At 45.3% G+C, this 24,273-nt stretch overlaps 1 protein-coding gene across 1 annotated transcript in view; it reads left to right on the top strand.

Annotated features, from left to right (window-relative positions):
* Positions 1–24,273, top strand: part of plekhg4 (pleckstrin homology domain containing, family G (with RhoGef domain) member 4) — a 92,247-nt gene that overhangs the window by 61,892 nt on the left and 6,082 nt on the right. The window contains exons 17-25 of the mRNA XM_056279406.1: positions 4,247–5,091; positions 6,119–6,368; positions 8,262–8,351; positions 8,528–8,752; positions 11,277–11,447; positions 11,527–11,707; positions 12,103–12,219; positions 18,881–19,037; positions 20,954–21,129. Of these exons, the coding sequence (XP_056135381.1) occupies positions 4,247–5,091; positions 6,119–6,368; positions 8,262–8,351; positions 8,528–8,752; positions 11,277–11,447; positions 11,527–11,707; positions 12,103–12,219; positions 18,881–19,037; positions 20,954–21,129 (2,212 nt within the window). The remainder of the gene's footprint in view (positions 1–4,246; positions 5,092–6,118; positions 6,369–8,261; positions 8,352–8,527; positions 8,753–11,276; positions 11,448–11,526; positions 11,708–12,102; positions 12,220–18,880; positions 19,038–20,953; positions 21,130–24,273) is intronic.

Here is a 24,273-nt window from a genome sequence, read left to right as displayed (position 1 = left end):
TGTGTTAAACAATCTAGTTAAAAACCCCACTGCCATCTCATCTAAACACCTCCATGCCTCCACAGGTATGTCATCTTGACCAACCGTCTTTCCACTCTCCATCCTCTTAATAGCTGCCCTCACTTCCTCCTTGCAAATCCACAGCACTTCCTGATTCATTATCCCAACATCATCCAGCCTTCTCTCCCTCACAGTTTCTTCATTCATCAGCCCCTCAAAGTACTGCTTCCACCTTCTCAACACACTCTCCTTGCTTGTCAGCACATTTCCATCTCTATCTTTGATCGCCCTAACCTGCTGCACATCCTTCCCAGCTTGGTCCCTCTGTCTAGCCAGTCAGTACAAGTACTTTTCTCCTTAGTTTCTAACCTCTCACACAACTCACCATATGCCTTTTCCTTTGTCTTCGCCACCACTCTGTTTGCTTTATGCTGCATCTCCTTGTACTCTTGTCTACTTTCTTCATCTCTCTGACTATCCCACTTCTTCTTTGCCAGCTTCTTTCTCTGTATACTTTGCTGTACTTCGTCATTCCACCACCAAGTCTCCTTGTCTTCCTTCGTCTGTCCTGATGACACACCAAGTACCTTCCTAACGGTCTTGCTCACTATTTCTGCACTGGTTGCCCAGCCATCCAGCAACTACAACTACCACTCAGTGGCTGTCTTAACTCCTCCCTGAACTCCACACAAGTCTTCCTTCTTCAGCTTCCGCCATTTGATCCTGGGCTCTGCCTTCACTCTCATCCTCTTCTTTGTCTCCAAAGTCATCCTACAGACCACCATCTGATGCTACCTTGCTACGTTCTCCCCTGTCCCCACCTTGCAGTCTCCAATCCCTTTCAGATGGCGCCTCCTACATAAGATGTAGTCCACCTGTGTGCACGTTCCTCCACTCTTATACGTCACCCTGTGTTCCTCCTTCTTGTTGAAATACGTATTCACCACAGCCATTTCCACCCTTTTCGCAAAATCCACCACCATCTGTCCTTCCACATTCCTCTCCTTGACACCATACCTGCCCATCACTTCCTCATCACCTCTGTTCCCTTCACCAACATGCCCATTGAAGTCTGCTCCGATCACCACTCTTTCCTCCTTGGGTGCACTCCACCACTTCATCCAACTCACTTCAGAATTCTTATATTGCTTCCATGTCACATCCAACTTGTGGGGCATATGCACTAACATTGCTCAACACACCTTCGATTTCCAGACTCGTACTCATCACTCTGCCCGACACTCTCTTCGCCTCCAACACACTCTTGACATACTCTTCCTTCAGAATAACCCCTACCTCATTTCTTCACCCATCTGCACCATGGTAGAAGAGTATGAACCCACCTCTGATGCTCCTGGCCTTACTGCCCTTCTACCTGGTCTCTTGCACACACAGTATAGCTACCTTCCTTCTCTCCATCGCATACAACATAGATGTTCAACCTGCCTCAGGAACTGCTGATTCAGTTCTACTCTGCAATAATCCATCTGTCCTCTGCATATCCATCACTTTCTGTTTTGGATCAGCCACCAAACAGGACAGGGACAGACTACCATGGACAGTTAAGTCTTCAGAGAAAATCATTGGTGCCAACCTGCCCTCCCTTCAGGATTTATATACCTCCAGTGTCAGGAAATGGGCAGGTAACATCACTGCAGACCCATCACACCTTGGTCACAACCTGTTCCAATTCTTCCCCTCTGGTAGGTGCTACAGGAATCAGGAACGCTTTGTCATTTCACCTCATGTCACTACTTGCGCACATGAAGTGAAACGAAATGAAATGCCGTTTCCCCCAGCCCACAGCAGTTCAGCATACAGACAAAAACACATTCAAGAACTACAAGAACGCACATATTCAAATTAACACATATACCCAAATAAACAGGAAAAAAAATACTGTCCAAGGGAACAAACACCAGCTAGGATGACTGTTGGAACCGCCAGTCTGTATGGGCTAGCAGTTAGCCTAGCCTGCCCCGATTACGCGTCCTGTCAGACCACCCTCCATGTTTCCTCCTCGGGTGCAGTTCCAGGCAGGGGCCGTGGTCCCTGTGGCAACCAGACAAAGCAGACCAAGCCCTCCTAGCCCTTCCATCACCAGCTCTCCCAGCCAGATACCCTTGACACACCTGCCTGCACTCCACATGACGACATCAAAAACACCAGAGGCAACACCAGGCGAGGCCGTCGCCAGACCGCCCTCGGTGTTATCGGAACTGCTGGTCTGCATGAGCTAGCAGTTAGCTTAACCTGCCCCGCTTCCGCGTCCTGTCAGACTGCCCTCGGTGTTAGGCCGCGGTCCCTGGGTCCACAGAGCAGTAGACCAAGTTCTTGTAACCGATCTAGCGCCAGCTCTCCCAGCCAACAAATGAAGACAAAGACTTAGACGTGGACAAAGACACTGCATTGATGGTACTGGGTGAGGCTGCCGCGAACGTGAATTCGCGCTGCCATCTTCCCACACCGGAAGCCTGATTGGTCGAGAGAGAGGGAAAAGAGGAGGGGTAATGATGCCCCCCTCCCATCTCCAGTCTGACTCCATTGTGGCTTTGTGTTGTCATAGACCTCAGACCCTTTCAACCCCCCCCCCCCCAACCCCGAGCTATCCCCCAAACATGCTATGTTCTCTGATGCTTGGCTGTGTTTGGTCTAATTTTTTTTCCTCATAATTTCATTTTTGGTACAATACCCCGGGGTTCGAGCCCTGGGGTAGTCCAACCATGGGGGTCGTCCCGGGTCGTCCTCTGTGTGGAGTTTGCATGTTCTCCCCATGTCCGCGTGGGTTTCCTCTGGGTGCTTCAGTTTCCTCCCACAGTCCAAAGACATGTAGGTCTGGTGAATCGGCCATACTAACTTGTCCCTAGGTGTGTGTGTGTGTGTGGGGGGGCTGTGATGGCCTGGTGGCCTGTCCAGGGTGTCTCCCCGCCTGCCGCCCAATGACTGCTGGGATGGGCTCCAGCATCCCCACGGCCCTGAGGACGGGATGGACGATGGGAAGATGGATGGATGGGACACCGTGATGATATGGATGATTTGTAAAAAGTGCTAGGAAAGACCCTCAGAGGGCGACATAGCTGCTACGAGCAGCTATGCACATGGGGCGCAAAGGAGACTGTAGGGAGGGATCAACCTGGGGAAGATCTGTTTTGTCTGAAGGAGAAGTAGTTTGTCATGCCAGTAAAGACTGTGTGGCTTCTGATACTGGAGAAGTGTTTTGTCTAATGAAGATGGTGTAAACCTGTCTTTAGGAGCAGATGTATGGGATGAATTTTTTAACTTTATTGAAACACAAAGAGATATCGATCACAACCAAAACTGTGGACATAAACAAGCAAGACAAAAGTCTGAAAGTAAGTCCAAAAATAATTCATCCATCCATTGTCTTAACCGCTTATCCTGCTCTCAGGGTCGCGGGGATGCTGGAGCCTATCCCAGCAGTCATTGGGCAGCAGGCGGGGAGACACCCTGGACAAGGCCGCCAGGCCATCACACGGCCTTTAAAAATAATTTCAAGACAAAAATAATTTACGATCAGAATTAAGTACCTGTCAAACTCTCTTTACTTTGTTCATCTGAACACATGCTGTCATCAACATATAGCTCTTTAATGCCCCTGTTTTCAGTCCCCTGAGCCTACTTGTTAGTTATCACCATGGACATCATATTGGATGAAATGAACATATTTCCTTTAAAAAGGAACAAAGGAAAATAGTAGAGGAAAAAAAGCCTCTACAGGGAAGAACTTGTTTGGTGTTCTTCCTACAAGTTTTGGATAAAGTGCTCATGGGTAATTAGTTCGTAAGTACCTTGATTTATCAGAAGTTTTGTGTGGGAATTTGACCCTCCTCTGGGATATTATCAAGGTGTCCCCTCACTTTAGTTAGCAGCAGTTTTCCTGTTTGACAGACCGAACGTATAAAACGTATCATCAGCAGCAGCTGTGTCAGTAAATCATTGTCTCTACTGTAAGTATCTGGTTTACATACCAGAGTCTGAAAGAAAAAGATATGCAAATAACCTAATCTCTTGTTTCTCTGCTTTGTATCTCAGCCAGTAAAAATATAATTTGATGATCTGAACTCTTAATGAAGGGCCAGATAGGAATTGAGTTTGTTTTTTGTTTTATTTAGATCTTTCCGAGGTCCCAGATTAGCACTTTTTTATTTGTTTTGGAATTTGACATACCCTGATTTCTCAAAGTAAAGTATTGCTCATTCCCCTCTCTCCCCCTGTCTCTCTCCAGGCCTATGGGTGGGCAATTGAGGGCATGCGCCAACTGGCCAGTGTCAGCATTGAGGACTGTATGCTGCCAGGTAAATGCCAGACCATGATTGGCTCCTTAGAGAGCTACCGCCAGCAGCACCCACCCATCCCAGAGGCTAGTTTCCAGGAGATGAAGGAGCTCGCGGAAGAGCTGGGGAGTGAGCAGGGTCTGCGCCAGTGGAAATTTGCCTGGACCAAGTGTCAGGAGACCAGAAAAGTGTTGGACAGGAAACTGGAGGTGGCACTGAGGACCCGCAGGAACCTCATGAAGGAGATGGACAAGGGAGCTGATGAGGGAGACTCTTCCTACAGCCATGAGAGGGGCAAAAGTGCTTCTTTTTCCACCTGGAAGTCGTTTTCTGGGGGGTGGGGCTGCAGAGAGAAGCTCTCCTTAATCTCTAGACCCCAAGAGGAAGACCCCTCCTCCCCTTCTCCCAGCAAAGCCCTCTCCAACACTCCCCAACCCTCCCCAGTCACACAGCGCCTAACCCGCAGTTCCTCCATAGAGGAGGGTTCTCTCCGAGCCGCTGCCTCCTCCCTCACGCCCCTAATGGACTCCTCCAGCCGACGGCAGCAGCTTCGGAAGACCCAAAGTTTCGACTGCCCCCCCACCCCTGAGGCAGCACGCTATGGTCTATGCCAGCGGTCTCACAGCGAGCCGCACCGGAGGGGCAACACCGGGGTATTCATCAAAGGCCTGGAGGTTAGCAGCACTGAAGTGGCTGAGCGACCCTTCAATGCTCGGAAAGCTGCAAACAGCTGGGCTGGAGAGACGATCCGCAGCACCACCACCAGCCCTATAGTGGAGCCTCGCACCAAGGGCAGGTAGGTAGCAGATACAAGTCACGTGCACCAAGAGCAGAGTGAACCATTATTTTCAATTAAACGAAAATACCAGGTGACTTTTGATCTTTTAACCAGGAAACATTTGGCTTTTGTTCCAAACTTCATTAAAGTTTACCGCAGGTCTTGTCCAAATTAAATATTTAGTAGAAATATCAATAATATGAAATTATATGGTTGAGGGAATTCTGGGGGAAGGTGAGGGGTATTACTATAGGGCAGTGTTTCGCAACCCCGTTCTCAAGGACCCCCCCTATCCTGCAGATTTTCATTGTAACCCTGCATAGGTAGCCCTGCTTGTACTTAACCAATCATCTTAATCACTTAATTATGCAAGGTGTGCAAAATCTGACATAATTCATTGCTGATTGGTTGAATAACTACAAACAGGTACTATTCAGGGTTACAAAGAAAATCTGCAGGATAGGAGGTCCTTGAGGACTGGGTTGGGAAACACTGATGTAGGGGGATGTTGGGCAGGGGACAGCCTAAAGTTATATGTGAGGAGTTTACTCTTGATGCGTAGGATTTAGAGATCAAAAACTACATAACTCAAACAAACCAATGCATAATTGGAAATGGATAATTAAAGATGAAAAAATGTGCACTATGATGCTCAGTAGAAAGACTAAGCAGAACATAAAACAGATTTATATAGAAAAAAAAGTTGTTTTTTTTTATCTCCATACTTCCCAGTTTTTGGATGCTCATGCTCAGCTCTCATTGGCTGTTACAAGTATCCATTGACAAGTTCGTCAACTTGTGAAGATGCCACTTTTTAAAAATCAAACATGATTGAAATAATTGTGATGCTTTCAAGTCAAGTCTGTGACCCTCACACTTAAAGCCCAGACCCAGCCTTAAAACTGTGTTGTGTCCTCAGTATGGGTGACACTGGCTCTTGTGGAACATGATAAAGGGACAGAATCAACCACACTGAACAGTGAGATGCCAGCCAGTGCCTCAGAGCTCACGGGTTTGTTATTGACTACGTCTTGTGTTTCTTTAGTAAACTACGGCACATCATAGAGGAGATGGTCACCACAGAGAGAGACTACGTGCGTTCTCTTCAGTACGTAATCCAGCACTACTTCCCAGAGATGGAGCGCACTGACTTACCTCAAGACCTGCGGGGAAAACGCTCGGTCATCTTTGGAAACCTGGAGAAGCTTCTGGACTTCCACAGCCAGTTCTTCCTGAAAGAACTTGAGGCTTGCTGGAGACACCCACTAAGAGTGTCTGACTGCTTCCTCCGACATGTATGTATACACACACACAAACACACAAATGGAGTTATACACACTTAGCTAGCACACAAACAAACAAAAATACTGTCACGGTGGTCACCATTGAGGAGACACTGTAACATGGTATCACTGTCAGCTGTGGCCTGTGTGAAAGCCAGTTAAAATCAATATGTAAAGCAGTTATCCACTATCGTATGTAGGGCTGGACCCGAATATTCAGCTATCTGGATATTCGTTCGTTTGGGTAGGTATTCGGTTTTCAATTTTGGATAGATAGGACCTCGTGCAACCAAATCCCTCGGGATTACAAACATACATAAAGTAAACCAAACCTTTTGGAAAATGTTTTTTTATTAACAAATAACAACACAAACAACAATACCGTAGCACAACAGAATCCTTAACAGTTAATGCCTTTAATTAAATCAGAAGACATGGTCACTGCACTAGCGCCTCCTCTCATCGGTCAGGGCGCCTGTTCGGGGGGGAGGGGGAACTTGGGGGAATAGCGTCATCCTCCCGCATGCTACGTCCCCTAGGGAAACTCCTCACTGTCAGGTGAAACTCCAATCCCCGGCGATCCCCGGCCCAGCATATCACCGGTACCCAGCTCCCAGCCATAAAAGACATTTATCGAAAACGTTGCCTTCGAAGGGGTCTGAGCATCAGCAGAGAGCCCACCCACCCCAACTATGGACTGTTCTCCCCCCTGCGCTCTGGGAGGCATTACAGGAGCCTCAGAGCCCGCACTACCAGGCTCAAAAACAGCGTCTTTCCACAAGCTGTTGCCCACCTGAACCTGGACTGAATGTCTGTTGATATTTTTAACTATTTTGTACTCTTGCGCTTTTTTAACTTATTTTTGGCTTTTGGTCTTCATGTGTGTAGATCTAATACTGTGCTTGCTGTGTTTGTCTGTGTCTGTCTTGCACTGTTTGGTGAAGCCACAGCCTTCATTTCATTTTTAACATGTACCTGCACATTGTTTTTAATGACAATAAATTGAATTGAATTGAAAAGAAGCGGCTGGTGACTCCACATGTATCGGAGGAAGCATGTGGTAGTCTGCAGCCCTCCCCGGATCGGCAGAGGGGGTGGAGCAGTGACCGGGACAGTTCGGAAGAGTGGGGTAAAATTGTTAGCTATAAAACTGAGGTGCTAATCTGTGTTTATGAATAGAGAAAACATCTACCACCACACTATTAGCCACTACCACATCACCATTGGTAACCCGGCTGATGAGTTTTATGAATAACCCCCTTTGTATGCTTTTAAATGTCTTCTCCAAGTCCTGAGGGAAAATCCTGTATTTGTAATCCTGTACCTTAAAGATCAGTCTATCTACTACATCACTTTCTCAATCCTGCAGCTCTGTTTATAATGTCTATTCTATTCAATCCGTCTCCTATTACTGAGTTGGATTTCTTGTTGCAGCTTGTCACGAAACTATAGCATTAGTCAAATTAAGATGGAACTGTTTGTACTATTACACATACTGGACTGAATTGCATCATATCGCAGCACATCATACTGTATCATGAATGGGCTGAATTAAGTTGTATCAATTCTTTGGCTGTTTTAAACATGTTTATATACATCAGATCGTTGATTGCATATTGAGATATAAATTCATTTGGTGTCAGAGGGTGAGATGCACACCGCCAATTTTAGCTTTTAGGTGTCCAACCAAGGCACTGGTCTCAGAATTTAGCAGCGACACTGTGGCCAGTCAGTGCTCTTCGTAGTCAAAGGATGACTCAAATGCAGAGGATGAATCTCCCCAAGGGACTTAATGAGGTGTAACTAACTAACTTTAGTTACCACATGCACATGAGGGGGGTTCTTAGTGATTAAGTGGAAACGTAGAAAATGCATAGCCTAAATATTTTTCTTCCATTTTTGCAGCAGGAGCAGTTTGCTCTGTATGCCCTGTACAGCAAGAACAAACCCAAATCTGACTACCTGTTGTCTAGCCACGGAAACACATTCTTCAGGGTAAGGAAACACACACACACACACACACACACACACACACCATTTCACCATCCTCCACCGCTGAACCATATCTTAAACCTCCTCGTCCCCTCTCCCTGCCTCTCCTTCTCTCCTTTTGTCTTTTCCTTTCATCCTGTCCCCTCCTCTTCTCTCCTCCTCTCACCTCCCTCCCCAAGGAGAAGCAGTTAGAGTTGAAGGATAAGATGGATCTGGCCTCCTACCTGCTGAAGCCAGTTCAGAGGATGAGTAAATATGCCTTGCTGCTGAAAGATCTCATTAAGGAGGTCAGTCATGCTCAGGAGGCAGAGCTCACCGCCCTTCATACTGCTACCCAGATGGTCAAGTTCCAGCTGCGCCATGGAAACGATCTGCTGGCCATGGATGCCATCATTGACTGTGATGTGAGCTGATGTTTAAATTGTCTTTAAATTTTTACATTGGCACATGTATGCAATTTCAGAGACAACAATGCTCTAATACACTATGAATCACTGCTATCCTCTTTTTCTGCACGATATAATGTTGCTCAGATTATCCTCTTACCAGCACAAGGCTTCCAAAACCTACAACCTCCACAAGCTGTTCTCCGCCTTCTCCACCCCCCCCCCCAAAAAAAACAACAAAACTATCGGCCGGACCCGTTGCTCCCTTTCCCAGCCAAAACACTCACATGAGCAGCATGTCTTCAGCTTTCCTCCTTTCTCTTCTAGAATACCCCAGTCAATCCAAGTCAGTCAGGCTTCAAAAGTGGCCACTCCACTGAAACTGCTCATCTCACAGTCAGTTACGCACTCCTCAAAGTCAAAACGGATAAGATAAGGTAAGGTAAGGTAGGGGCGGCCCCAGAAAAAAGGCTAGTTATCAACAAAGCCAAATCCCTGCTCATTACAGTAACGAGCCAGCCAGCGGTTCATTGAGGTGAGCCTACTGTACATCTCATCATTAACCTTCACAGGTAAGGTACCAGGATAATTACTCGATGCCAACACATCTTTCTGGCAAACTCAAGTGTCCTGACTTGGCTGGGCTTTGTGTTCTCTGATTGCCTCATCCTAGCATTATTTGTGCCACCGTGAATAACAATATTGCTGAAAGTAGTGCTGCTATGTGCCTGGGTTCCCTGATTCTCCCTCCGTGAAGGCAGCACCCTAAGATTATCCTCTTGTGTCGGAGACTCTGGCCCTGGGTAAACAGTGAACCAAGGCTGGTGAAGCTAATCTGATATTACGGGATTAATCTGATATAATAATCTGATATTAGGGGTGGCGCAGTGGTTATCGCTGTCGCCTCACAGCAAGAAGGTCCTGAGTTCGAAACCCAGGGTTGTCCAACCTTAGGGGGGGTCATCCCAAGTCCTTTCTGTGTGGCGTTTGCATGTTCTCCCCGTGTCTGCGTGGGTTTTCTCCGGATGCTCCGGTTTCCCCATGTTAGGGTTAATACTCCTGTCTGTGCCGCTGGCCGAGGCATAGCAAGGTGAACTGGAGTTGGTCCCCAGGCGCTGCACGGCGGCTGCCCACTGCTCCTAGCTACACAGCTAGGATGATGGGTTAAATGCAGAGGAAGAATTTCCCCACGGGGATCAATAAAGTAGTAAAAATAAATAAATAACATAAAAAATTACAGATAATGGAGTCTCCTATCACTAGCGTGCGTTGCTTTACTCCATCAACAGGAGTGGGAGAGGCACGTTGGCTGGTAGGACTACCAACAGGTCTGGTGAGGGGCGAAAACCGGTTTGCAATCGGGAGAGGTGACTGCAGACCAGGCCACACGATCGGTGGCTTGCTCTTGCGAGCCTTCCCACACCGGTGAACAGACAAACTGCCACACCTGCCGACGAGGCTGAGCTAGTGCTAACAATAGCAGGTCTGCTGTCAGGACCGATGCTAAGGCTATCTGGAGTGCCCTTCTTGTCTAACATAATCATAGCCGAAAGAAGCTGCTCTAACTCACGGACACGACATGCACAGAATTGTCAAATACGTTCACCCGCACTTACCAGCAAATGGGTGAAAAGTTTCAAGTTGTACATATCAAGTTATGTCTGTCCATCCGGACCATCCTCATAATTGTGGACGTAACTTGATACGTACAACTTCAGACTTTTCAGCTGTTTGCTGGTAGGTGCAGGTGAAAGTTTGTCGACAGGTCTGTGCATGTTGTTGACATTTATCCATGGTGAATCTTGCAGGCATCGTGAAAAATCTGCAGTTGTCAATAGCACACGCCAACAAACAGGAAACTGGTCTGACCACTGCAGTAGAAACCGGAAGTCGGTGGACTACAGTTATGCACAGAGGGGATTGAAAGAGACAAGACTGAGATGGTGTGGACATGTACAGAGAGGAGGCGTAGACTATATAGGAAAGAAGGTATTGTACCTGGAAATACCTGGCAAAACAAAGAGGAAGACCAAGGAAAAGATGGAGACCAGATAGAGGAGGACATGAGGAGGGTTGGACTGCGGGAGAGGGACGTGTCAGACAGAAAGCTACGGAGGGCAAAAATCTGCTGTGGCGACCCCTGAGAAACAGGGAACAAGCCAAAAGAAGAAGAAGAAGAGGGATCCCACCTTCCAAATTGTCTTTATCTTAGCAGGAGTTTCTTATGTCCTGTTTTTATTTTCCAAGGGTTATCCTTTGTCTAATTTCATTTGTCTGATTTTATTTATTTCTCTTCCCATCACCATCTCTATTAGTTCGCCTGTAGCAGGCTAACAGCTAACTTATCACTCTTACCTTGCTAGTTAGCTAGTTTTTCCACTTTTTTAATCTAATGAAATACTTAATCTACTACTACTACTTTCGGCTGCTCCCGTTAGGGGTCGCCACAGCGGATCATCATACTTAATATTGATGGTCATTGTACCGCTGTGCGAACATGGGCTCATTTTTGCTCTTCTCTTTTCTTGCTCTCTCTCACTAGGTAAACTTGAAGGAACAAGGCCAGCTTATCAGGCAGGATGAGTTTACTATCTGGAATGGGAGGAGGAAGTGTCAGCGTCATGTCTTCCTGTTTGAGGACTTGGTTCTGCTCAGTAAAACTAAGCGGGTGGAGGGGGGCTTGGATGTTTTCATCTACAAACACTCCTTTAAGGTAAGCGCCCACTTCACCCACTTCTGACATCCAGCTCCCAGGCTTTGCCAGCCTAACTGTGACTACCCATCCCTCCCAGAGTGCTGACTTGGGACTGACAGAGTCATCCGGAGACAGCGGGCTGCGCTTTGAGATCTGGTTTCGACGGAGGACGACCAAAAACCAAGTTTTTGTCCTACAGGCAGCAAGAGAGGACATCAAACAGTCCTGGACCAGAGACATAGGCCGCATTCTGTGGAGACAAGCCACTAGGAACAAAGGTAAACTTCCTGTTTGGTCACCTATCTGTCTGTCTGTATCACTTCTCAATAATTTTATCTTTCTCCCTGTCACTTTGCTGTTGTGCATGATAATTTTTCCTGAGAGTTACACCTAGACAATCAGGTAGACAGACAGATGAATAAATAACACACAGACTAGAATAAATAATACATAGACTCAAACAGATACCTACTGAATTTAACCAGACAGACAGAGACATGTAGAGAGAAGACAGGTAGAGAGACAGCTGATCCAAATAAACAGTTCTCACTTCTGCAGCTTTGCTTAGTGTTTTTAAACATTAAGTGTGTTAGATTCTAGATTACACCTGTGTGTGTGTGTGTGTGTGTGTGCGGGCGTGTGCGCATGCGCGTGTGTGTGCGTGTGTGTTCAGAAATTAGGATGAAGGAGTTGGTTTCTATGGGAGTTGGTAACAAACCCTATCTGGACATCCAGCCCAGTGAAGCAGCCATCAGTGACAGAGCAGTGGATTACATCATGAAAGGCAGAGGTGAGCAGGCAGTACACACCACCGCATCTCTCACACACACAATCATGCTCATACACACCGACTACTGTCAATTACAGTTTTACACAAATATGTCTGCCACACATAAATACCTGTATACACCAACACACACACACATGCCACTAGCATGATGTCGTAGAATTAATTTAATGGAGTGGACTGGCATGAACATTACTGTTTTTCTCGATTGTTTACACACTATAACTCAGCCTATTAACTAAACATCCCAAACCATGACGCCACCTACCAAAAAACAGACCCAGACCCATTTCCCAAAACTGTAAACACTGTTCCCCTGTTTTCACATATTATTCAGATTTGTTGAATTTTTTTGTGTGGAAAAACCTACACACAAATGCCTTCTTATATGACTGGCTGCACCATGTGCTCATGTAGTAGAACGCACTGGCATTCAATATCATGAACTCAAGTCATCGCAGCTCAAACCCAGTTAACACACAATTCCCCATGTGGAAACACAAAGAGTCGAAACTGTTCACACATCGGTCAGAACCTCAGGATAGACGGATAGATAGATAAAAGGGCCGTGGGTCAGTTCACTTGTTTTGGAACAATGGATCCACCTGAAGGTAGAGGAAGAGTACACAGGAGAGGAGGAGGAAGAGGAAAGGCAAGGAGACAAGTAGTTTCATATGAGTTTCATGCAACTGTAGTTGACCATGTCCTCCTGCATGGGATGTCAATGAGAAGGCTTATTTAGATATTACAGTTGAGGTTTGCCAGGGGTGGATAAGGGATGCAAGGGCCCCCCCACCTGGCTAGGGCTAATATTGCCTGTGATGTAGATGAGTATCTCTGCCCCGACCCATACCACAGAAGGGATGCTGAGGCAGAATAAATGCGATTTCTTTCTTTATGTACAAACCGTTTCATTTTTTCCCCATTGGTTTATTTTGGTAAATACTGTATTCTACATTCTTTATCGGTTGCATATTTACCTTTTCACTCAATTTCAATTTATTTTACTACATTACATAGAGGAATTAAATTTTTTTATACATGTTGTGTCTTTATGTTATAAGATGGTGCTGGCTGATGGCAACACGCTACGAGCGTCTCTCTCCTTTGTATTAGTTTTTGCATTAATTGTTAGCTTTCTCACACATACTATGACTACAGTGACCATTTATGACTGTAAGACCTTACTGGACTTAATACTAAAGGTTCCAGACTTGTGCGCACCTCCGGAGATACAAAAGACATTGTTTACAACCCTAGGGTATCTTGGAGCACCAGCAACCGAGGCCAATACTGGCGGAAACACAGAAGATGGGGCAGGGTCCTGGCTAGGCTACGGCATCACCCGACTCGACCTTCCATCCCCTAGCATTTTGCTAACCAATACACAATCTGTTGGCAACAAGCTAGATGAACTATACTGCCGTATTAGTGCCCAATGGGACATGAGGGATCGCTGCGTGTTCTGTTTTACTGAGACCTGGCTAACCTCGAACATCCCGGACAGGGCCATACAGCCTTCTCCGTGCCCCGACTGGGCCGCTTGAGTGAAACGACCGGTGAGGTAAAAGGTGGGGGGTTATGTTTTCTGATTAACAATTCTCGGTGCACCAATGTAGGAGTAACCTCCCAGTCCTGTTCGCCAGTGTTGGAACATCCTACAATCAAGTGTTGATCATTTTATCTACCAAGGCAGTTCCCTTCTGTCCTGTTAACTGTTGTTTACATTCCACACAAGCCAACGCTACGGTAGCTCTGGAAGAGCTCTACGGCGCAATCAGTGGCTATGAGAATAAACATCCACAGGCTATTTCCATTGTGGTGGGGGATTAGAGTCGCTGTAGCCTCAAATCAGTGCTACCTAAATACGTACTTCCAGCATGTCAGCTGTCCAACCAGGGGCAACAAGGTCTTGGATTACTGCTATTCTACTATCGAGAGAGAGTGTAGGTCTATTCCACGGCCTCATTTTGGGAAATCGGACTATTCATCCATGCTCTTGTTACCTGCTTATAAGCAGAAAGTTAAGAGCGAGAAACCCACATTGAGGACAGTACAGAGCTGGTCGGCAGCAAATGAGCTCAAACTTCAGGGTTTTTTTATTCAACACACTGGTCAGTTTTTAGGAACCCTCTGGATTTGAACGAATACGCTGATACAGTTGCTGGCTATGTTAAATTCTGTCTGGACGCCTGTATTCCCATTCGTACCACCCGCTCCTATCCAAATCAGAAACCTTGGATCAATAGTGACATTCAGCTTAGACTAAAAGAAAGGACTGCCGCTTTTAAAGTCAGGATAAGGACCGCTACAAGGAGGCCAGGTATGTACTGAGGAAAGCCATCAAGTCAGCCAAAAAACAATACTGGGATAAACTAGAACAGCATTACAACGACGGGGGCTCCAGGTGCATGTGGCAGGGACTGCAAACGATAATGGACTACCAACCCAAGCCGGGTGGTTTGACTAACACCACTGCTTCACTCCCTGATGACCTGAACAGGTTCTATACCCGCTTGGAGTGTGACTTGGGTTCATCAGACAATTCACAGAACTGTTGTGCACTCACTCAACGAGGTAACATATCAAGTGACAAAGGCTCACATGAGTAAGGTTTTTAAATTTGACAAAGCACGCAAAGCTGCCGGACCAGACTGTATCCCATCTCATGTCCTTAAGACCTGCTCTGGTTAGCTATCGAATGTTTTTACAGACATTTTAACCTGTCGTTGTCACTATGTGTGGTTCTTACGATTTTTAAGAAAATGCTTATCGTGCCTGTACCCAAAAAAATCACCCCTATCCTGTCTTTATGACTACAGACCTGTTGCCTTGACCTTAGTAATAATGAAATGCTTTGAAAAATTAGTTAAGACATACATAAATCCTAACATTCCTGTGAACCTTGATCCGCTACAGTTTGCTTATTGGTCACATCGACCTGTGGAAGATGCTGTGTCATTGGCTCTGCATCCATCCATTATCCAAGCCGCTTATCCCAATTGGGGTCGCGGGAAGCTGGAGCCTATCCCAGCAGTCACTGGGTGGCAGGTGGGGAGACACTCTGGACAGGCTGCGAGTCCATCACAGGGCTGACACATTCACATCTATGGACAATTTAGTACGGCTGATTCAGCTGACCTACATGTCTTGGGACTGTGGGAGGAAACCGGAGCACCCAAATCAATTATGCAGCTCATAAATCAGCATATTGTATTCAAACACCTTGAGGGAAAAAACACAGAATGTTGGTTATTGACTATAGCTCTGCATTTTTTAAAATTATATACGTATATATAGTGTATATATATATATATATATATATATATATATATATATATATATATATATATATATATATATATATACTCTATTGATCCCCATAGGGAAATTATGCTCTGCATTTAACCCATCCCTAGGTGTGTAGCTAGGAGCAGTGGCAGCTGCCTTGCAGCACCCGGGGACCAACTCCAGTTTGTCTTGCCATGCCTCGGTCAGGGGCACAGACAGGAGTATTCACCCTAACATGCATGTCTTTTTTTATGGTGGGGGAAACCGGCGCACCCAGAGAAAACCCACCATAGACACGGGGAGAACATGCAAACTCCACACAGAGGACGACCTGGGATGACCCCCCCAAGGTTGAACAACCCCGGGGATTCGAACCCAGGACTATGAGGCGACAGCGCGAACCACTGCACCACTGCGCTTCATTTAATAGCGTTGTACCATGTAAATTGGTGGTAAAGCTTAGGGACCTTGGTCTATGTAATTCCATGTGTAAGTGGTTATATGACTTTCTGACAGGCAGACCTGAGACAGTGAAGGCAGGTACCATCTACTCATCTACCATAATTCTCAACACAGGAGCACCGCAGGGTTGTTGCCTTAGTCCCTTACTCTACAGTCTGCTCACACATGACTGGGTCGCCCAGTATCATAACAGCATAGTGAAATTCGCAGATGACACCAAAGTGATTGGACTGATAAATGACAACAATGAAGATGCCTATAGGAAGCAGGGGATTTTAGGAAGTCCAAAACAGTTCAGACACCAGTTTACATCAACAATGTCTCTGTTAAAATTGTAAAGAACTTGAGATTTTTAGGCATTCAGATGTCAGACTCACTCTCCGGGGGCCAAATGTATAAACCAGGCATACACACGAAAAATGTACTTTTGTACACTACTCCCCACGCAGGTTCCTGAATGTATAACAATCCACGGGTGGTGAGAAAGTGCACATCTTTCACACCATGCATGCCGTACACACAGTCTTTTGAGTCCGATTAGTGTGGTGTTGCGAGTTGGCAAAAAAAAGGATTATAAAAGTGAATTTTGGTGACTTTTACTCAGAGTTTTTTTTTTCTTCTTTCTTTTACAACATTATGTTAGGATGTGATCTGTACTTTAAAAAAGCTTCACTATGATTACATAGTGACAAGCCTTAATTCTATTCTAGCTTGAGTAAATATGCATTTCACTAAGCACTATAGCAGTTATAACAATGGCCTTTATATAAATAAACAAATAAATAGTACATGGTCTTCATGTGAATAAAGATTCTTCTGTATTATTGGGGAGTAAGAATAACCTACACCTTCAGGTGTGACTTGTTTTTAATCTCCTCCAGGGTCTGTGACTGCTTCAGTTACTTTCTGCCATCTTGTGTCATTTTGTTGGTAATGCCAGAGCTTAGGCGTCGTCTTCTGTCAAATTGGTCAGCCATTATTTCCAGTTTACGGATGATAAAACTGCGCCTCTTCAAATGCTTCCGCCATTTCTCCTCAAAACTAAACTAAATGCGGGCCCTTTGTACGCAAACCAGGAGATTGGGGGTGTGTTGGAAGCCTCATCTCATCTCATCTTCAGCCGCTTTTCCGGGGTCGGGTCGCGGTGGCAGCAAGCTAAGTAGGGGCACTCCAGATGTCCCTCTCCCCGGCAACGCCCTCCAGCTCCTCCTGGGGGATCTCAAGGCGTTCCCAGGCCAGATTGGACCCGTTGGAAGCCATTTATAGTAATGTTGGAAGCGATTTATAGTAAATTGTGGGCATGGTCAGAAGGCTCATACACATGCACACAATTTCAGGGTGATTGAGATGTATGAGGAAAAAACCAGTGGGAACAGACGTACGTGGGGTTTTATAAATCTGATGAAAAGACTGCATATGCTCGTTTCCTGTTTTGCGTCTACACGGATTTCTACATTTGGCCCCTGGTCTCGAAACACCATTTGTGTCAGTAAGAAGGCACAACAGAGACTAACTATACTTACTGAGACGTCTTAAAAAATTCAGAGTGTCCACAAAAACCCTGGTGAGTTTCTGTCAGACTTCCATAGAGAGCATCCTTACTGGAAGCGTACTGGTGTGGTTTGGCAACCTGACGGAACAGGACCACAAACAGCTGAGAAGGATGGTGGAAACGGCTTCAAAAACCATAGGAGCAGCATTGCCACAGCTTCAGGACATATACACCACCCGTTGCGGGAGGAAGGCCCTAAGTATCATGCAGGACACCATCCACCCATCACATGATCTGTTCTCCTTCCCTCGGGATGCTTAGCGAGCATCAGAGCTCCGACAAGACATCTCAACGACAATTTTTACCCCCTGGCCATCAAAATAATGAAAAGTAGGCGCCTTACATAACTTCAGTGATTTATTACTCTGTGGGATTAGACCCAGAACTTGCTGGAGGGACTACATGTCCATTCTGGCCTGGGAACACCTTGGGCTCCCCCAGGAGGAGCTGGAGGGCGCTGCTGGAGAGAGGGACGTCTGGAGTGCCCTACTTAGCTTGCTGCCACCGCGAACCGACCCCCGAGAACTGGCTGATGATGAGATGAGATGAGATTATTTCCTTAAATACAGTTTGTCAGGGCTGAGAGCCAGGGCATATGCATGTCACTGTGGAACTTGTACTTGAACTTGTGTTCATCATGTAAAGAGGTTGTTCTGGGGGAAAACCATGAGCGCCATTATTCATTGCAGTGACAGGTATTTTCGGTAGTGTTTTGAATTGATCTCACTAGTGTGTAACGGCTTTTTTGTGACGTATGTGTATTTGATCGCTTTTATTTGATGTCTGAAGTTTGGTTTAGATGTAAGACTACATGGTTTGGAGTGGAGAGTTTGGTTTTGACATGGAAGTTTGAAGTTTCTTAGATGACTGTGCGATTATGCATTTGTAATTTAGAGTTTTGGGGAATGGATCTTGATATTTTACCATTTAATACAAGTCCACGAGTTATTCAGCTGCGATATCATAGCAGATTATGACAAGATTTGATTCCCTTTTAACATACTGAAGGTAATAATAATCATTACATTTATATAGCGCTTTTCTAGACACCCAAAGATAATCAGATATGCAGCCGTGGTTATATAGACATCCATTCCTTGCCCTGAGATAGCCTGGCGGCCTGTCCCGGGTGTCTCCCTGCCTGCCATCTAATGACTGCTGGGATAGGCTCCAGCATCCCCGTGGCCCTGAGAGCATGATAAGCGGTTTGGATAATGGATGCATGGATGGAAATGGATCTTAATTTCAAGAAATGTCTTGGCAATCAAAAAAACTGTAATGAGCCAAATCCAGAATTATGTGCATGTGACCAATATTTCATGTGTGTGTGTGTGTGTGTGTGTGTCTGTCTGTCTCCAGGTGCCAGGACACGGGCTTCGATCGCAGTCTCTCTGTTTGACCACTCCAATCCTTTTAAGCGAGCAGCGGTGAGTGTACCCTCTGTGACCTCCGAGTCGGTGACCTCAGGACGATCTTCCTGCTCCTTGCTGGGGTCTCTCAACCTGCACACATACAGGTACCTCTGACCACCCCAGTGCCAACCCTCAAGACAAGTGAAGTTGACTTGTAGAGACCTATATCCCAGTTACATTTTCTGAGGGCTTTATATTCACATTGCGTTTACACGACTTTCTCTAATATGGGTAGAGTCCACAACAATGTATGGCGCCCCTTTTCCTAAGACCCTTTTCAGGAAAAATATGGGAGAAACATCTGGAGTAGCATCAGAGTAGGTTCACTCTTCTGCACTAAACCCCACAGCCTAAACCCTCATAGTAATATGATCATTTCCCACTAATGTAATAACTCTTGAAAATGTAATAAATAGATAGATATAGTCTTTAATGTCCTGCAGGAAATTTGTTTTCACAGCCAGTCATCGTCATCATCATCGGCGATCACTCGGGGTTTAGTATGAATGTCCTCCTTCTGGGTCCTTCTGGGTCTTCAGGTGGGCGTAGAGGCCGATCCTGGAGCCGCATATTTTGGGGCATTGTGGGCAAGGGTGTGAAGGAGTGGTTGAGGTCTTTCTGGTAACTCGCTCCTTTCTGGGTCTGCACTTGTTTTCAGCAGCACAGTGAGGTCATGGTTGTAGTGCACAGCACCCTCACGGACAGCCAGCCTCCAGGCCTCCCTGTTTTTTGCTGCTTGTTCCCAGGTGTTAAGGTCGATGTCAAACCTTCTGATGTGGGCCTTGATGTTATCTTTATATCGCTTCTTTTGTCCTCCTGGGGCATGGCATCCTGTCACGAGCTGAGAGTAAAGGACTTGTTTCAGAAGGCGAGAGTCAGACATGCGGAGGACATGGCCAGTCCATCTCAGCTGATGTTGTGTTATGGTGTCAGTTATAGTAGGCATGTTGGCCTCCTCAAGGACGCTGAAGTTGGTGAACTTATCCTCCCAGCTGATCTTAAGGATCTTCCTGACGCATTGCTGTTGGTATGCCTCGAGTGCCTTCAGATACCTGCTATATGTGGCCCATATTTCAGCCCCATACAGTAGGGTGAGCAGCACTACCACTTTGTACAGCAAACATTTTTTTCTGGCCTGAAGGTCGCAATTTTCCAGAACTCTTTTGCTCGGTGTAGAGAAGGCCGGCTGGCACAACTGAGACGATGGTGTATTTCGATGTCAATGTTGGCTTTGGAGGAGAGAAGACTGCTAAGATATGGGAACTGTGCCACGTTTTCAAGTTGGGAACTGTTCCACATTTTCTGAGTCTGGTGTTGTCTATAGAGATGGATGGGGGCAGAGCAGACATATTTCTGTTGGGTGAAGGTTGGATATGGGTCTTTTTTATTTTAATGGCCAGGCCAAGCTGCTTGTGTGCCTTTGCAAAGGCATCCAGTATGCTCTGTAGTTCCTCTTCTACTTGGGACACTGAGCGATTGTCATCGGCGTACTGCAGCTCAGTGATGGATGTGGTGGTGGTTTTACTTTTAGCCTGGGATCTGTTAATGTCCAGAAGATCCCCATCAGTCCTACACATGATTTTGATTCCCTGAGGCAGATGGGGCCTGTGAGGTAGAGGATAGTGGCAATGAAGACAGAACAGGATTGGAGCAATGACACAGCCTTGTGGACCTTGAAAGACTCTGTCTCGTCTCCATAACTGCTGAGTACTCTTGCTGGCATGACATCTTCATGACAAGATGAAGATGAAAGAATGAATGAATGAATGATTCTTGGAACTTGTGTTTTGCCTCTCACTTGTCTTAAGTATTACTTGCTTCCCATGTATTCAGGGTGAGGTTAATCAGCTTCTGGTTATTTAAAATGGAAGTTCTTTGAAAGGTGATTGACCCTCAAATACAGCGAAATTATGCAGCTTCTTGCAGATTGAACCTGTTGTCTCAGAGCATAGTTCTCTTCAGTCAACAGCTCACACATAGTGTTAGATGTCCACAAACTGAGTCTGAACTCTGTGTTTAGAGTTAACACCTGTGAAGTGACACCGTCCATCTTTGAGATGTCATGTACCACTTCTCCTCCTCCCCTCCCCAGTGGTCAGAGCTTCCTGGTCCCTGCACCAGCGGAGAACTCTTTCATCACTTCCTGTATCGAGGAGGACGAGCTGGAGAATGAGACCAGCAGCCAGCCCTCCATAAGTACCTACACACACACACACACACACACACACACACACACACACACACACACACACACACACACACACACACACACACACACACACACACATTCTTTCTTTCTTCTTCAGGTACTTCCTGTTGCATTACGAATTTTTAAATTCATAAAGTTTGTAGGCGTCACGTTCATTTCTTTGTTCTTTGATAAGAGAAAACAGACAAACGTGTCTCCTAACACATCACACTTTCCAACTAAACCTTCATAACACATCACACTTTCCAACTAAATTTTCATAATACATCACGCACTTCAACTAAACCTTCATAGCACATCACGCTCTCCAACTAAACTTTCATAACACATCACGCTCTTCAACTAAACCTTCATAACACATCATGCTTTCCAACTAAACCTTCATAGCACATCATGCTTTCCAACTAAACCTTCATAACACATCACGCTTTCCAACTAAACCTTCATAGCACATCACGCTTTCCAACTAAACCTTCATAACACATCACGCTTTCCAACTAAACCTTCATAGCACATCACGCTTTCCAACTAAACCTTCATAACACATCACACTTTCCAACTAAATTTTCATAATACATCACGCTCTTCAACTAAACCTTCATAGCACATCACGCTTTCCAACTAAATTTTCATAATACATCACGCACTTCAACTAAACCTTCATAGCACATCACGCTTTCCAACTAAACTTTCATAACACATCACGCTCTTCAACTAAACCTTCATAACACATCACGCTCTTCAACTAAATTTTCATAATACATCACGCACTTCAACTAAACCTTCATAGCACATCACGCTTTCCAACTAAACTTTCATAACACATCACGCTCTTCAACTAAACCTTCATAACACATCATGCTTTCCAACTAAACCTTCATAACACATCACACTTTCCAACTAAACTTTCATAACACATCACGCTCTTCAACTAAACCTTCATAACACATCAGACTTTCCAACTAAACCTTCATAGCACATCACGCTTTCCAACTAAACCTTCATAACACATCACACTTTCCAAATAAACCTTAATAACACATCACACTTTCTAACTAAACCTTCATGACACATCACGCATTCTAACTAAACCTTCATAACACAACACGCTCTTCAACTAAACCTTCATAACACAGCACGCTCTTCAACTAAACCTTCATAACACAACACGCTCTTCAACTAAACCTTCATAACACAGCACGCTCTTCACCTAAACCTTCATAACACAACACGCTCTTCAACTAAACCTTCATAACACAGCACACTTTCCAGCTAAACCTTCATAACACAGCACACTTTCCAACTATACCTTCATAACACAGCACACTTTCCAACTAAACCTTCATAACACAACACACTTTCCAACTAAACTTTCATAACACAATACACTTTCCAACTAAACCTTCATAACACATCACGCTCTTCAATTAAACCTTCATAACACATCACGCTCTTCAACTAAACCTTCATAACACAACACGCTCTTCAACTAAACCTTCATAACACAGCACACTTTCCAACTAAATCTTCATAACACATCAGACTTTCCAACTAAACCTTCATAACACATCACGCTTTCCAACTAAACCTTCATAACACATCACACTTTCCAACTAAACCTTCATAACACAACACGCTCTTCAACTAAACCTTCATAACACAGCACGCTCTTCACCTACACCTTAATAACACAACACGCTCTTCAACTAAACCTTCATAACACAACACACTTTCCAACTAAACTTTCATAACACATCACGCTCTTCAACTAAACCTTCATAACACATCACGCTTTCCAACTAAACCTTCATAGCACATTACGCTTTCCTACTAAACCTTCATAACACAACACACTTTCCAAATAAACCTTCATAACACATCACACTTTCCAAATAAACCTTCATAACACATCACGCATTCTAACTAAACCTTCATAACTAGGGCCCTACCAAATTCACGGTACATTTCGCTCAATTTCACGGACCTAGTTTCTCGAAAATCACAGATTTCACGGAATCTATAAGAAAAATGCGACATTTCACGGCAATTATTAAATTACACTTTTTATTCACACAGGGCCTGAATAGCCCAGCCTACTGTACACAGCATAACCGTACTGGTGGTTTAATGTAAGCATTGAGCATCCTGCGATGGTGCTTGGCTTCATGCTCTGTCTCTGCGATGAAAATACTTGTCCATGTTTTGACACGGCCCTCTCCGCGTCCAAAGAGTTCGTCGGGATTGACAGACAGCGCCACGCTACTTTAGCAAGGTGTGGTAGCCTAGATTCGGAGGATTTCCAAAAAGCTAGCACTGGTAAAGTTGTGTCCACCTCTTGTGCGATGTGTTTGTAGTTCGGCAATTCCAGCCTACAGTTTTTGTCAAATCCAGGAATGTCCGTGCGGAGTGAGTTTAAATCCACCGTCAAAATAAGTGTTTGTGCAGGGTCAAAAATGCGCACTGCTTTCAGGAATTCGGCCGCTGGTTGTTTAAATCTACTTTGCGTAATGTTCTCGTTTGACTCGTCTCCGAACGACCTTGTGGTTCTTTTTCGGCAGCCCTCTTTTTGTTTCACTTTCCAAGTGACGCTGAATCGTTGCTCGTCGACTGTGATCTAAGGAGATATTACAACTCGTACAAAATAATTTCCCGCCATCAGCGTGTAAAATATGTTTTCCAAACTCAATTACTCTGTCGTCTGCAGTCGTGTTTTTTGAGGCTTTAGATTTCGACATCTTCAGCACGTTAGGGCCTAAGCTAACATGCTGGCGACAGCTAACTCAAACTATGCTAGTAACAACTATGATCATTGCGACCACCCCGGATGCTCATTTAACCAATCAATGTCTTAGACACGTGAATGCTTTTATTCGCGCATCCAAAATGTCAATCATGTCAGCACAGTATTTTCTCAAACTGGTTGCGCACTTAAATTCTGCATTTCACGGCAAATGGTCAATTACACGGGAAGAGGCTGATTTCACGGTCCGTGACGCGATTTTCACGGCCGTGAATTTGGTAGGGCCCTATTCATAACACATCACGCTCTTCACCTAAACCTTAATAACACAACACGCTCTTCAACTAAACCTTCATAAGACAGCACACTTTCCAACTAAACCTTCATAACA

Source organism: Lampris incognitus, chromosome 4 (genome assembly GCF_029633865.1).
Source record: "Lampris incognitus isolate fLamInc1 chromosome 4, fLamInc1.hap2, whole genome shotgun sequence".
Taxonomy (NCBI): Eukaryota; Metazoa; Chordata; class Actinopteri; order Lampriformes; family Lampridae; genus Lampris; species Lampris incognitus.
Note: the sequence above shows the minus strand (reverse complement) of the source record. Positions and strands in the feature narration are given on the sequence as shown.